The sequence below is a fragment of the Aphis gossypii genome, chromosome X, assembly GCF_020184175.1.
Source record: "Aphis gossypii isolate Hap1 chromosome X, ASM2018417v2, whole genome shotgun sequence".
NCBI classification, from domain to species: domain Eukaryota; kingdom Metazoa; phylum Arthropoda; class Insecta; order Hemiptera; family Aphididae; genus Aphis; species Aphis gossypii.
In genome coordinates, this window is record NC_065533.1 from 18,003,433 (window position 1) to 18,020,296 (window position 16,864).

General features: G+C 29.0%; 1 protein-coding gene and 1 non-coding gene across 3 annotated transcripts; both read left to right on the top strand.

Annotated features, from left to right (window-relative positions):
- The first annotated feature begins 7,700 nt into the window (after nt 1-7,700).
- On the top strand, nt 7,701-7,894 carry LOC114129825 (U2 spliceosomal RNA). Its single transcript, XR_003592871.1, has one exon. It is a non-coding gene; the product is annotated as a U2 spliceosomal RNA (small nuclear RNA).
- A 1,253-nt stretch (nt 7,895-9,147) lies between these two features.
- LOC114129820 (uncharacterized) lies at nt 9,148-14,806 on the top strand. Of its 2 annotated transcripts, none has more exons than XM_050206537.1 (4): nt 9,148-9,482; nt 12,795-12,974; nt 13,051-13,087; nt 14,515-14,806. In XM_050206537.1, the coding sequence occupies exons 1-4, from the start codon at nt 9,331-9,333 to the stop codon at nt 14,785-14,787; spliced, it is 642 nt and encodes a 213-aa protein (XP_050062494.1). In that variant the 5' UTR covers nt 9,148-9,330; the 3' UTR covers nt 14,788-14,806. The 2 variants fall into 2 exon arrangements, with proteins under 2 accessions (XP_050062494.1, XP_050062493.1); XM_050206536.1 differs by lacking the exon at nt 9,148-9,482 and adding an exon at nt 10,736-11,196.
- Nucleotides 14,807-16,864: the final 2,058 nt, after the last annotated feature.

Consider the following 16,864-nt stretch of genomic DNA (forward strand, 5'->3'; position numbering starts at 1 on the left):
TAATAAAAATGAGTATTTAAAGTAACAACTAAGGCTTGAAAAAAGTTAACTAAGTACCTATCTAAATAATCTAAATACTATCTTAAAACTATAAATTTAATTAAATATAATATAATATAGTACGCATATTATACGTTTTAATATTTTAGAAACCTTTATTTTCAATTTTTAAACGTAATAATTGATCTAATACTAGTTACTGTATTATGCAATGTAACATAACTATTGAAAATTATGGTCAATTTTTTTAACCATATCTGTAGCCTCCTCTTGAAATCTATGTGTTTTATTGAATACGAAAATTAATCGCATGATTTCAAGAATTGGACTACTAGTAAAATATCGCATCGGTTTTTTCCAACACGAAAACGCTCTCCCATACGATCTATCATAATAAGCTAATAAGGCAACAAAGTAACTAAAGTAATAATAATGTTTATAGGTAGTAAAATATTTTTATTTCTCAAATAATTGTTATTAAATTGTATGAATAAACAACTATTCAAACCCCTTAAAAAATACGGGTTAATAACGTCTATTTATTGGTAAAGAAGCCTCAGGCATCAGGGTCGCTCTATAATGTTAAAATTATTATTATTGTCGTTGTTATCAGTGGATTGCGTAAGCCTAGTGGAGCTGTTTTCATAATAATTTTTTAATTTTTTATATTACGTATAAAAAATTAAAAATAATATACAAACTACATCGTATTATTACATTTCCATAAATATCGTTCACTGGCGTTTATCAATGAAATTATTAACTTGTACCTTCTTACTAAAAAAGTCATAAATGATAAGTAAAGACAATTTGTTTGTAAACATGTTCACATTAAAAAAGCAATAATAAACAATAATTAATAGTAATGAAGATGGAGTATCATGCTCATAGCTCTTAAACAATAAGTTAAAATATATTAACAAAAACGAATATCAATTCAACGATGTCGATAAAACGATAAGAGATTTCAATTGAATACGGTGCTCGCGCGTGCGCAGTAACGTCACGGTTCCGTGTTTCGCTCGCTCCGAAACCGAAGACTCGGACAAAATTGGGTCCCGAGTACCAGGAGCGCATGAACACGTCGTTTTGTTTCCGTGCCGTCGTCGCGGTCGGCGGCGGCGGCAGTTGTTGTAGATACGTCTCGTTCGAAGACTATCGCGATCGCAACACGGTCAATATGCGTTCCTGTTACATATATTCAGAGTTCTCCCGAATATTTTTTCCCAATGGCCAGCTAAAATAATTAAAACCTAACCTACAAACGCCTTAACGAAATCGCAGAAACCAACATTTCCAATGTGTCCAACATTTCCACAATGTTTCTACAACGTAGCACGCAAACCAAAAACCGTTCCGTGACTGTCGTTTTCATTAATTTTTCAGGAGCTTAATATAGGCAATTTTCTTTGTGCATGTGACGTAGTAAATTATCATTACTGTTATAGTATTACGTACTGACCGTACAGTGAATAATTAAGTAAAGAACGAAGCCCTTCTAATCGAATATTCAATGTTAAAAACATTGCTTATTTTGCTTTTATTACTTTTAATATTACAAAACGATTTGGTAGCAACGTTTACAAGAAAACTCTATGAATTAAAATAAGTTTTCAGACGTTTTGTCCGATGACTAAGATAATAGTCGATACCTACAATTTTTTTGGCATAATATATTTTAAATTAAGTTTAATATTATCAACAAACTTTGTTTTTTACTTTAAATATAATAGATAGACAATTTTTTACCTAAATGAAAAAAAAATAATAATAATAATATATAATTATAAAAACTTTTAAATTTAATAGATACCACATTTATAGTGTTGGTGAGTAATTTAACTTAAGTTACAAGTTACTATAATGAAATTACTTTTTAAGTAATTTGATGGTAATTTTATTGCATTTTATTGTAAGTAATTTATATGTGATTTTAGTTACTTTTTTGAAGTAATTATTATTTAATTACTCATTAGTCGTTACTTTATTTGGTTAATTATATGCACTAAAAAGTTATCTAAAATTAGGGACTGTAATTTTGAATATTATACACTTTTGTTTAAAATAAATTTGAAAAATTAAGATTAATATTTAATTTGTAGCAAAATGAGTATTTGTTAATAATTTCAAATTGTCGGTTATCATTATTTAATATTTAATTACCTAATGTATTATCGTGTATGAACACATGGTTATTAAGCTCCAGTAATTTTTTTGATAAAAAGTAACTTTCATTGTAATTGAATTACTATTTAAGCCCAAAATAAATGTAGCTTGACCAATTGAAAAAAAGTAACTTAAAAATAATTTAGTTACAATTTTGATGAGGAATTAGTAATGTAATGTTACTGTAACCAGTAATGTACCTGTAATAGTGTAATGTACTGTTACCAAAAAAAAATAACTTCCTCAGACTCCAACACTGCACATTTACATCAGTCAACTGTAATTTTGTTTGTTAATCAATATATTATTGTAATAAGTAAGTATTAAATATTTTATTTCAACGAGGAAATAACCAGTAATAACTAAACTAATTGATGATTTGAGAGCCGTATGCTAAATTTACATTTTTTAAGCGTTTTGACCAATTGTAGTACGCGTAAAAAAGATACCTAACATAATACAACTTTGCAACATATAATGCATAACAAACTTTAATTAAAAATTCCAAATCGGGATTTAAAACATTGCATTTTAAACGCATTATGTGTACGTTCGTGCCTACAATAATTATTCGTTTCAACTGCAGTGCATAACGTTTTGATGATTCACTACTGCACGATAATCAATATCATTCAATGACCGGTTGTTACCGACTAGTAATCGGTAATTACGTAAATTACTCGGATGACAATATAATATTATCAATATTGCGTTTAAAATGCACGTACATAAATACCGTGTGTTACGTTATAGTATGTTTAGTCGAATTATACCGTAAATACAAAACAGGCCTTCTCCGTCGCTCCGAGCGGTTAAAGTTTGCATTAAACGCCGTAAAAAAGTCTCGAAAATATCGTAATCAAAGGCAGTACTATTCGACTGCACAATCGCTTCATTTAAATCATTAAACCGAATGGAAAACGCTTTACCGATCTCGTTCACCGTAAAACGACAGTCAAATCACGATATTTCTGTACACGAGAGTAAGACGAATGTCGATTAAATAAATGAGGTATTAATTGTGTCGTGCATCGCGGGGAGGCGACGATTTAAACGTGGACGATAATTTTATGTAATTACTATACTAAACGCCGATCGAATATTGACGCTATCGAACAACAACGGATCAATGAGTGTTTCCCTATCGTATCGGTCCCGTCTTCACGTCGTTCCGACTAATTTTCGAATCGATCAGCGTTCGCTCGTTCGGTACTCGGAACAGTTTTATTTCTCTCTTTAGTCGATCCACTACACCGTTGGACGTTACACTCCGCCGCCGGTGTGAAATTATATATTTTAATAATTGTTCCGAAGCGGTGCGTAGGTATTTCGCCGGAAACGACAACGTAGTATTACGCGGACGGCTTAACTCCGGAAATCCATTACACAGTTGCTTAATGTCCGAACGTTATATTTTTTTACAACGGTGGCGGTGGTAACAGTTTTGTTTACCGCCGTTGGGCGCCACCGATGCAGTGTGAGCGGCTCGGCCCGGCTTCCGTGAGCCGTAGACGCGTCGCGCAAACGGACAACTAGCGCTCTGGGGAGATAACTCGCATACTAATGCAGCGAAACGACGTGCGTCCGTTCGTTTACCGCGAACCGTGTTATTGTCGTGTACGACTGGCGATCCCGGTGGTGAACACACGAAACAACGCCCGTAGTCGGAGCTTTTGATATTGTCCACCGCACCATGTACCGTGTTTTCTCTGTCTCTAAGAGGACGCTATACACCCGTACGCGTCGTCTCCGTCTTCGGAAAACATAGCAAATACCGTTTTGCACGGGTAAGAGCCGAGTAGGCTACGGTCATCATCTAAGAAACGAAAACGTTCGCCGCGTACAGAGGAGAACTTTAGCTGTGAAATGTCGTTTTTATTTTTTCGATATCGGAACTACAAAAAAAGTTATTCGAGTTTCAATGATAACTTTTTTAGTGTAAGCGATATGAAGAAAAAATAAAAACGACATTTCACAGCTAAATGTCTCCATTATAATATGCGGTGAACGTTTTCGTTTCTTAATTATGACTGTAGCCTTTTCGGTTCTTTCCCGTGCAAAACGGTTTTTGTCATGTTTTACATATTTTGCAAGACGGGACAACACGTCATACGGGTGTGGCGTCCTCTCGACGTGGCGATTTGCGTTCAGCAGTTCCGATTATATGTATCGTTAGATTCGATAACAGAATAAAATATTGACCAATTATCAGACTTTAACACAATGACCTGTGTTCTCGAGTACAAGTTTTTTCGTTTTTTAATTATCAAGCTGTGGGTGCATGGGCGGTCAAATGATGGTTTGCCTCGGACGTGAAAATTATACCTACAGTATACATTACTGATATAATATGTAAAACGTGTAAACGTATGAATAATGAACACCGACAGTAACAATGATCATAAGGTAGAATTCATTTATTTCAAATTACATTACCATTTAATGTTCCGTATACTTGAAACAGTTTCTAAAGTGTCTATCTGTGTGTTTTGGTTCGGTACCGGTAATCGTGTATAATTTTTACAAATGCATTATAACTTGGGGTCATCAAACTGCAAATAATTTAAAATAATACTTAAATACTTGACTAAGGTCTAAGGATAATATATTTAAAAAAGTAACAGCTTTGTTTTTTAGTGGGCGTTGAGTGATGAGCGTACTTTGTCGTCATTTAATACCTGCATACTGTAACGGATGTGTGTGAATTTGAATATAGCGATAAATCATTGTACACGATGAAAAACGATTCTTAAGTAGAAACGATCATCGTTTATGTCTACGGATAGTTTATAATATATGTATGTTGATATGAAAACTAATTATACATGGAGACGCGTGAGGAAAATAACAGTGAATTAAACAATAATCGAGTTAGAAATCGTACCGTTGTGATATCTAAAAAAATAGTTATAGTCGTCGAACAAAAATACGAAAATGACCAAACCGATACCCATCATCGCCGCACCGTTGAGGTAAAAATACGTATAAAATAGTAGACGGAAGTCGTAAAGGGTATATACGGAGTAATAAAAATAAAAATATCACAGAAGTACAATATTTTGAAACAATTAAAATCATTAAAATTCAACTATATTATATAGGTACCTAAATAAAAAAAATAACCTATTCATTATTACACCGTTTATTTATATTTTGACGATAACTTGACTATGTGAGAACTTTAAATGTTATTGACGTGAACTTTTGATAATATATTAAAATAAAGCATAAACTATAATAAAGTTAATATAGGTACTTCAATCTAATGAAAAAAAACTGTAATATAATGAAACTTATATTTAACGGAGTCTCATGGGAAACAAAAAAAATCGTATTATAGACGAACTTGTTAAATAAAATTAATGCATAGGTAATTATTAATTATTAACAAGGCTATGATTTGTATAAAATAATAATAATAATTGTAAAATATGCATTTTATTTACCAAAATATGCAAAAAAAATGCATTTTAATTTTTAAAAGATTACAAAAGTTACAAAAACTATATTTAATTCAAGAAATATCAGTGATTAGCTGATTGTCATATATTATCTACGTATAATTTGAGATTAAAAATTAATAATTATTTATTTATTTTTCGAGTGCATTAATTATTATTTTAGTACTAAAATTTATAATTCTCAATCAATAGAAGAAAATTTCTTATAATATGTATTTTATATGCTACGATCACATATATTTATAAATTTTCAAATATAAATGATTGGCAAACGAACATAGTATATTGAACAATAGGATTGTATTTATAAAAATAAAATTTATGTTTGACCACCAAAAAACCAAGTCATATACTTTGATAAGTTTAATTATTATATCGACTTAAATACAATAAATTGAAAATTCGATCATACTAAATAGGTATGAAAAAATATGCATTAAGTTAAATATTTTCAAAAACATGCAAAATAAAAATAGTACCATTTTCATCACAATAAAATAATTTGCGCACATTGTTCACTTAAATTCCATTTGGCGTAGCAAAAAAAAAACATGCTGTTGCATATAAATCCTAGCCCTGATTATTAATAATGAAGGTCATGGTTCCCCAAAAAAAATTCGTTAAATGGAAGTTTCATTGTATTTTATATTATTTATAATAGTAGGTAACATATTTTTTTATTTAACTTATTAAACATTTGATACATGAATGTTCTTCTATGATGGAGTAATTATTAGAGTAGATAATTTTTTAATCTTTTATACTAGGTATATATTTGATAAAACTTAATGCTATATTTTTGATTTTCAACATTTATTATACTGTATAATAATATAGATATCATTTACTTATTTATGACTTCATTAATATATCAAATTAAATATTAAAAAGTATACCAATGTTAAAAATCATTAAAAATGCATAAAGTTTTATCAATTACACTGTACAAAAGAAATTTTATACACTAATAAAATCATAAGTAAGTAAATGAAAATATCAATATTTTTGTAAATTATAGTCAAATATTAGAAGAACGTTGTATAAATTCAATGTTTTAAAAATATTTATTCAATTACCTCTATAGAAATATTTCAAAAATACTTTTTGTATGCTGTATTATGATATTGTAATCCAAGTATTTTTTATTACACGATTCCGAGTATGAGATCAGTGTATGTCAATCCACAGACTGAAGTGGAAAACTACACCCGTAAAGTTGTCTCCGCCATCGTACGTAAAAAAACGTTCGACAAATCATTATCGCGTTCACCAGAATCCATTTGGTGGTGATAATTATTGTAATATTATAACATAATATTATGTATCGTATTATATGAAAGGTGGAAATATTATCTATGTTCTCCTATTAATATTTGATATTTTAATTTTAAAGCGAGTTTTGAGAATTTTATATTATTTTATATATTTATAATAAATAGTTTCAAAACTAAAATATTAAAAAAAGTATATCTACATAAAAACTAAAACATCGGGTTTTCATAATAAAAAATAATAAAATTGTTATTGATACTATTTTATAAACGATTACAAACACAATTTCAAATACAATTTAAATCGATAATTTTACAATATTGCTAGTTATTAAATCGTTTTTGATTCATGAAATAATATCGACATTAGTTCAAAATTACCAAGTGGAAAATGTCATTTTTCTATTGTTAAGATTATTTTTTAAAAAAACAACAAGAGGGCGCTAATGATATCCGATCGTAATCGACTCGTCGTCGACAAAAAACGATGTACCGCCGTATACGCGTATTCGCAATATTTGGTGTGTACGCTGTTTTTCGTTGACGATAGATAGCGCGATTGAGCTGTACTGTTTGTGCGATCGAATTTTCGACAATTAATCTATGAAATTATGTATTTAAATACAATTATTGATGACGTATAATGTGTAGACAAATAAATTATTGTCATACAGGACTTTTTTTGAATATCCGATTTTTTGAAAATCGATATTTTTCCTTTTCCGAATTTTTCCATTTTTGAAACTGCTATTGTTTAAGAATTGTGTTCGTCTATAAGAGAGCTGAAAGATGTTTGTAGTGTATCGCTTCTCGGCCTATCGGCTAAGATCAAAGTGTAGTATCTGTTCTTATCAGCTTAACATCTGATACACCTTTCATCGAAAGGTTCAAATGTTAAACTAATTTTTGAAAACTTGGTGGAGATTTTGGGGCTTGCTCCTGCTCCACCGCGGGTTGACCCGGTATTGCAGTACCACCGGGAACGGCCCACATATTAAAACGAATCTAGTATATAAATAAAACATTTTTAAAATTTTTGAATGTTCAAAAGTTTGAAATTTGAAATTTTCAAAATTTTGGATTTTGGAAATTTCGAAATTTTGGATTTTGGAAATATATGTTATTCCAAAATCTAACATTCCCAAAATATAGTTTTTCACGGTGTAGGCGATTTTTTCAAATTTACCTACTTTACTATTCAAAATTATTGGTGATTTTAAGTGTAGCTACAGTTCCTTTCCTGATATCGTTAAATTGTCATGTGAAAATTTAAAATATTCATCAAATAGTAGACAACGACTATTTTTTTCCAAAATACTTAATAATTTCAATTTCCGTACCTTAAGTATGCCATCTGTGTGGAATTCGTGCACAAATACTAATAAACTATTCACAATTTACTAGTGCATGTTTATTTTTTTAACAAATGCTATATATTTTTAATTTTTATGTAAAGACGGAAAATTATTACGTTAATACTTAATGAGTATTATTACGTATGCCAATTTTATATTTGGTATCTATATAATATGTATAATAATAATGCAACGTTGCTGCCTGCCGACAGGCGACACACAGACACACGTTCATGACCCCACCACTACGATTTCGTGTAAACGTGTAGTGTGTACTGTTGTGTCTACACGGTTTTAATTTGTATTATATTATTTTATACTTTAATAGACAACTCACTATATTATGGGTTAGATGTATGCACAGATATACGTAGAATGTTTTTACGTTGATACGTTTTTGTCGGTCTTACGATGACTGTAGATAATTAAACGGCCAACATAATAACTGATCTAAAATAATAAATACAAATACTTAATTTTTAAAAAATCGAAAATCATATTCCAAAATATGGTACTCGACATATATTTTTTTAAATTTTCCGAATTTTATAAATTACAATATTAGTTCCCTCGTTTTGTGTTTTGTTTCTTAATCCAATATTTTCGAATGCTTTAACAAGATTTGTTTCCTTAAACGTGCAATCCATATCTCGAGGTTTTTTTTAGTAATGTGATATTTTAATTTTATTATTCTACTGCACTCAAAAAAATTCCATTTAACGCTTAAATAATACTATTATAATATTCAATATTGTAACAGAAAATCTTTTGTTTTAAAATACCTATTGTACTCTCTTTAATTGCGATTATTTTTTTAGTTTAGGCCTTTCGTGTAAACCGTGGACAAAGATTAAGAAATTAAAATTATTATTGACTATTTTTAAAGTACCTATTGCTTGAATTTTTATAACAGCTGTTTGATTGTTTTTAGTTAAGATGAACGAGAATTGCGATGTGTTCAGAAATTAATTACGGCAGTAATTTAATGTTCGTTAATATTTTATTCAATGTAGTACGCGCAAGTCTACGTGCCTGCATTGCCGTCTGCCGCGTATACACACTCACACGAACGCACATATGATCATGACTACCACCACTATAGCTATAATACGTGTACTGCTGCTCGTCGACACGGCCTTAGTGGTAAATAAACGGTGCACGTCGTCAACGGCGGCGCGACATCAGCAGTATTACGAACACGTGCGTGTGCAAAAAAGGCCGATAGCTAAGTATACTTCATTGCATAATGTTTATAATTTTACGTATTACAGTACTGTATTACGTTTAACAGCTTGTTTTTATCAGGTGTATCTTAAACTGTGTGTATAAATATTTATTTTTAATTATCGAAGACCCTGTTTTAGTATAAATTAATCTCACACATAAGGAAATTATTGATTTATTACACTACTATAGAAATCAAACGCTCACGAGCGCGCGAGGGTAGTTCTTACGTTTACGAATCACGTTTTTTTTTTTTTCATACACATCATATTCACTTGCTGTTCGATGTATTGATTATAAACAGATTAATGATTATACATTATAAATAAATTATAATTAAAAAAAAATAAAAAAGTAATTGTTGTACTCCTATAATACCAACGGCTACATAGTAATTAAGTACTACAGTTTTTGGTTTCTGATAGCAAATGGAATCTAGTTGATATACCTACATGGTATATAACAATATATATATACAGTATGATTTTTTTATCAAACAACACTCATTATTTCCAAAAGTATTCATGTTTTTGAAAATATTTTTTTACATAGTTTCAAATTGTTAAAAAAACAACATTTTTATAAAAAAATTATATTTTTAAATATTTTTTATCTTTATAATTTTTTAAGTTTTTTACTTTTTTGAATGACAACATAGATTTTTAATTTCATATTCCAAAGCAGAATAATTTTCTGAGTAATTCGATACATAAAAATCGAATTTAGGGTGAGTAGTTTATGAGTTATACTTATTCAAAGTTTAGACTAGCGGAGTAGTAGACAAACATTTTGCGGGGTAACCCCGTACCACTCCACTCCGCGCAGCTAAACTTTAAATACATATAACTCATAAGCTACTCACCCTAAATTCGATTTTTATGTATCGAATTACTCAGAAAATTATTCTGCTTTGGAATATGAAATTAAAAATCTATGTTGTCATTCAAAAAAGTAAAAAACTTAAAAAATTATAAGGATAAAAAATATTTAAAAATATAATTTTTTATAAAAACGTTGTTTTTTTAACATTTAGAAACTATGTAAAAAAATATTTTCAAAAACATGAATCCTACTTTTGGAAATAATGAGTGTTGTTTGATAAAAAAATCACCCTGTATAATATTATTAATTAAACGATAACTGTGAACTTTAGAGTAGACTTCAGAAAATCTCAAAAAATGTTTATTTTTACTCTCATTCTAAAAACTTGAAAAAAAAACATCCATTAAAGTTTTTCTTACACGTAACCATAGTTACAATAGATATATTCAATGTATTAAAAATTTACGAATTACAAAAAAAAAGTATTCCCCAATTGATTACCGACAAGTTTTCCTTATACCGTATCAGCGCTAATCACATGTAATCAGTAGTGCTCTATGATATTTGACCGGTAAAAAACGAGATCGAAAGTATGAGTGAGGTCCGACTGACGGACACACACTTGTTGCCGACCAGGACGCAAAGGATTCGCAAGGTCGGGTACGTCATGACGATTGTCGTGAGCTTAACCTGTGGTGGCATGATTATGCGGGCCCAGTCTCGTTACCGCTCTTTCCTGTACAACGCAACACTGACCGCGCACGGCTGGTGGTCGGATAAAGATGACCGAACCCGTTTACTGAACGAGCTTTACGAGTACCACCGGACCGGGAATTATATCGAAACGTTCATGAATAATCCGTTATGGCTGATAGCTTCGGCCATATGTATCAGAGTGTAGGTATAGTGACATGAGGTAGATCTGTCATATCGAAATCGCGCCAAATAGAACCATTTTTGTTTTTACTCCAAGAGTATTATTTTAGGTCCTAAATTTACATATTTTTCTTTCAAATAAGCTGAAAAATTGTCTTATAAAAAAAATTAAAATTTTTTACTAAATAATATAAGTATAAATTTGAGTCAGAGAAACGAGAGTCCAATATTTCTGAGGTACAATACTACAATGGCACATATTTGGGAGGGAGGGCGGGCGTCCACGTTGTTGGACATTTTTTTTAAGTACCTACTTATTTGCGTTTAAAATTGTACCTATGTCTCTTAAACCAGCGCTTCTCAACTTCATGTCGCTTCATGTCAGAAGTCTCCAGTATAAGATATACCTTAAAGGCTTAAAATATATGTATATTTCATAAACACGAGAAAAATACTTTTAAGCGTCGAAAAAAATTGAATATCTGATCATCTGTTTATTTTAAAAAGGTTAAGGATATGCACGGCAAAATTTTAGTCTATAATCGTTTCGACAAAATTTAATTCTTAATTTTTATAAGAAAACGTGCATTTGAACATTGGCGACTGGCGAGCACATAGAATAATATGAATTAATTGTAAATTCCAACAAAAAAAAATATGGAAAGTTAGTAGTAACTATAGGTATATAAAGTTTCAATACCGACGTATTGTAGATCGTCGTTAATAGGTTCATTTATTCATTATACACTTTTTAAAATTAAAAGTAATGTAAACATATGTTGATAGGTATTGACTGTATTAGAAATTGATAAAAATATTAAATATTATATGAATATATAATTTAATAATTAATAATATAAATATATGTATAATTTATTAATATATTATGTACAATGTACCTACATATACTATTTTTGAAAAAAAAGGTTGATGAATATGACGATTGTATTGATTTTAAAATGATGTGCGTTTTATTTTATTTTCTACCACGAAAATGTGTAATATTGTAGTTGAAATGCATCTGTTAAATTTTAGTTCTATAATAAATGATAAATCATTAAAATATGGCATGTACGGACAATTTTTTTCGATATTTATAAAAAAAAAAATAGAGCATTCCAAATATCTATAATAGGTAGTTAAAAAATTAACTTTGTCAAAATTTTAACTTCAAATGCTCATAAAAAAATTAAGCTTATTTTAATATTTTTGAATTGTCATAAGAACAATTTATGTAAAATCTTGTGTCACATTTTCAAACTTTTTAAACAAACCTATTTTTTTTGTATAAAAAAGAAATTCAAACATTTCAAACGACTATAAATAGCTTAAAATTAGTCCAAATCTTTTAAAAATATCATTATGTTTGAATAATGACAAGTTAATAAAAATAATTCGAAAAGAAATCGGTGTTTAAAATAAACATTCAATGCCGTCAAAATTGTTTATTGAATATCAAATACTTAAGTCAAAGGTTTAAACGATGTTAAAATAATTAAAAGTTTTATGAATTTTTAATTTATTTAAATAGGTATTCATCTGCAGAATAATTTTGCCGATTTTGAAGTATTTTGTAAACATTTGAATTATAGTTTAATATTATTTTTTTTTCTAAATAGTGGCGTGATTGGAGTGCAATCGCAGCGTTTAGCGAACATCCGTATATTTTTGATTTGGTACGATGTTTGGTGTTTGGTACGATCGATTGTTGCCAATTTAAAGTTTACCGACACCTATCTAAATGTACAAAATAACATATCAAAATTATCAGTGAATAACGATTATTTTAGCAAAAATTTGTAAGTTTATTTGAAATAACCACCATACTCCCCACAATCTCAAAAACACAACCAATTAATAATATTTTGTTTTTAGTCAAAAATCTGTACAACCGCATTACGAAGTTTCTATAGTAAGTGAAGAGTATTAACATAATTTGAATCAGTTTAGTGTACCTACATAGGGCTGATTTAAAGGCACCGCAAATCGCAATATGCGTGCTCATCAGGCATATTGCACTTTCTAAATAAAGCCAGTGGTTGGATGGCCGACCATACAATTAATCGATATTTAATGGTGATAAATCGAGAACTACTATAGTAAATAGTGTAATAATAGATTGTAATTACTACTTTCAATTTTTTACGAACAATGGGTATGAATTCGATTTTAATTTCAAGAAAAATGTATTTTTATCTATTCTACTCATCTATTAGACTTATGAGAGTATCATTTTATTCTAACAACCTAAATCAGTGGTCTTCAACCGGTGGGTCGCGACCCATTTTTGGGTCGTGTAAGCTTTAAAACTGGGTCGCGATAAGTCTTCTTTTTAAAATAAAAATAAAATTTTTAAAATTATAAAAGGTAAAAAAATAATTTTTTAATAATTAAATTTAGAAATTTAATAAATAAAAATACAGTTTAAAAATAGTAGTGATCTCTACTATTTAAGAATAGTAGTTATTCTTATTGCAAAGCATTAAGCAATTTTCGATTTTTTATAAACTTACGTGGGTCGCGAAAAATGTAAGCCTAAAAATGTGGGTCGCGAGTCCAAAAAGGTTGAAGACCACTGACCTAAATCATAGTGAAATCGTATTGTCAAAAGTTGGTTTATAACGATTTTGTATACGAATATGCACTAAATACTTATGTATATTATACTCAAACACATATTCAGTATTTTTAAAAAGTATTTAAATATTATTCAAATAATTTTAAAAAATATTAGAGATAATATATCTTCAATACTTTCTAATAATATCTCATAATATTTTTTTTTCAATAGAAGTATTAAATTAAAAAAAAATGTTTGTTTAAAATTAGTATCAATTATATTAGCAGCTGAATATTATGTAACAAAATAAGACCTACGTGGTAATAGTTTATTTTTTCAAAAAAACTCTATCAGATAATACATTTTTTTAAACTGAGCACTTTAAGTAAATAATTTTTTTTTAATCACCTTTATGTTTTCTACAAATATTTTAATATTAATAAATTATAAATTATTAACAACGTAATCAGATATCAGAACAAATAAATTAAATATTTGTTTAAATAAGTCGCATGTGTAAAATATTAACTAAAATTAATTTATATCAACAATCCGTAGAAATAAATTATTATATTCCTATTATGAGAATATAAATAAGCAATTATAATTCATAAGTTATAGATCGTAATTTTCTAACTATAAGTTTTTAAAAATGAAGTAGCTATTTATATTCCTGGTAAGTTCTGAAGTTCATTATCAGTACATATAATTATATTTTTCCTGTACAAAAAAATATTTTATTTTTATGAAATTATGTCTAATATATAATCACCCGACAGATATTATTTTGGGTTCTGAGCTGTTTGTGCACCATGAATTTCATACTGAGTTTTTGCCGCTCCACCATCGACAATGACGACAACTGGATAGATTGCAAAGATAAATGGGTAGACATCCCAACGATCTGGTACTATGACTATGTGAAGATGAAAATTAAAAAAAGGCGGCCCTCGGTCCGGCGTTTATTGGCATCACGACGTCGGCGCACAGCCACCACGAGACGTCTGAGGACAAAGTACCCATTATCGGAATCGATAAAAAAAATATTTTAGTTTGTATCAAAAAGACTTATCGTGTATAATTCAAATATGTATTTAAATACATGTCTTATTAGTTATTGGTTTTTTTTTTTTTAAGGGAAATTGGCATAAATTAATAAACTATATTGTCTTAAAAGCTTTAATTTTTTCAAAATTTTATTTGGTCATAGTTTCATCAATTTTTCCTGTTTTTAGCCGATTGCTAATTTATATGGAAATACCCTAGCCTTTCCTTCATTGAATCCTTAACTTTGTCTTTTGTTTTAGTTTTTTGTTTAATATAAACATAAATATTAAAATATGTGATTAGGTACTGATTATAATATATATTTTATAATTGTATTTTGCGATAGGATAATATTGTGTCATGTTTATTACAATTTGTTTTATATTATTCTTTATCGCTTAGAATTTGTTTTTTTTTATTTTTCATATTTTTACCTAGAAATTCGGAAACTTTTTGTGTAATTTCTAGTTCTTTATTTTATTAAAGTGATGAATATATTGATTTTACAATGTGTTTTATTTTGTTTTTTTGTGTGTGTCTGTATACAGCATAACTCGTCGAAATAATACGACAATTTCAAACTTCGGGGATGGTTTCCGATGGTAAAGTGAATATCCATGGTGCATTATAGAGGTCTAAAGTAAACATTTTCCAACAGTTTTAAAAAATCGAGAAAAACCAAAAAAAAAAAGTGACAGAAAAACGGGAATTTCGCAAAACCAGTTTTCAAACAAACCAATTTAATATGGTTGAAACTCAAAAATTAATCACTTTAAATACTTGGAATTTTTACCAACTGTTTTTATTAGAATTTGCTATATACAGTTAAATTTTCAAAATATTTCGCTTATTTTTAAGGCATTTCATATTTGATTATTCAGTTGATTATTGAGTTTTTTTGTGTATAAATATTGATAACAATTTTTTGGCTCAGTCAAAATACTTGAAAATTTAATACAAGTTCCTCATGAGTTAGTTGAGTCAGTGATTCAAAAAAAAAATTAAAAGAATATGGTAAGGTCATTGGGAAAAAACATTCTGGAGAACTCTGAATATATTATGTAACTGATTATGTTGTGATCGTGATAGTCTTCGAATGAGTATCTACAACAGCCGCTGCCGCCGCCGCCGTCGACGACAAAACAGGAACACAACAACGTGTTCATGCGCTCCTGGTACTCGGGACCCAATTTTGTGGAAGTCTTCGGTTTAGGAGCGTTTGGAACACAACCGCGACATTTCTGCACACGCGTGAACACCATATTATTGAACACTACATACAATGATAATAAAAATGTTATCATTAAAAGCGACTCTGATGCCTGGGGATCTTTACCAATAAATAGACGTCATTTATCCGTCTCTTTTAAGGGGTTTATTTATGCAATTTAATAACAATTATTTGATAAATAAAAATATTTTACCTATATTATGACATATTAATGCCTATAAAATAAACGTTATTGTTGCCTTATTAGCTTATTACAATAGATCGTATGGACTATGGTAGAGCGTCTTCGTGCAGGGAAAAAAACCGATGCGATACTCTACTATTTAATTTATTTAAGAGCTACGACTACGAGCATAATACTCTTATCTTCATTATTATTTAATATTTATTATCACTTTTTTTAGTATGGATATGTTCACAAATAAATTTTCTTTACTTCATTTATGATTTTCTTAGTATGAAAGTACAAGTTAATAATTTCATTGACGAATGCCAGTGAACAATATTTATGGAAATGTAATAATATGATATAGTTTGTATATTATTTTATTTTTTATACGCATAAGTAATATGAAAAATTATTATGAAAAACGCTCCTCTAGGCTTACGCAATCCACTGACAATAATAATAATAATTTTATCATTAGAGCGACCCTGATGCCTGAGGCTTCTTTACCATTAAATATACGTTATGTACCTATCTATCTTTTTAAGGGGTTTGAATAGTTGTTTATTCATGCAATTTAATAACAATTATTTGAGAAACAAAAATTTTACCTGTATTACAATATTTTACTACCTATTAACATTATTGTTGCTTTGTTGTCTTATTAGCTTATATCGGTAGATTA

What these genes read in the sequence shown, in the direction of transcription:
- LOC114129820 (XM_050206536.1), top strand. Translation starts at nt 10,892, where the DNA reads ATGAGTGAGGTCCGACTGACGGACACACACTTGTTGCCGACCAGGACG. An exon ending in TCGGCCATATGTATCAGAGT is followed by an intron (nt 11,197 to 12,794) that starts GTAGGTATAGTG and finishes TTTTCTAAATAG; the next exon opens with TGGCGTGATTGGAGTGCAAT. An exon ending in GATTATTTTAGCAAAAATTT is followed by an intron (nt 12,975 to 13,050) that starts GTAAGTTTATTT and finishes TTTTGTTTTTAG; the next exon opens with TCAAAAATCTGTACAACCGC.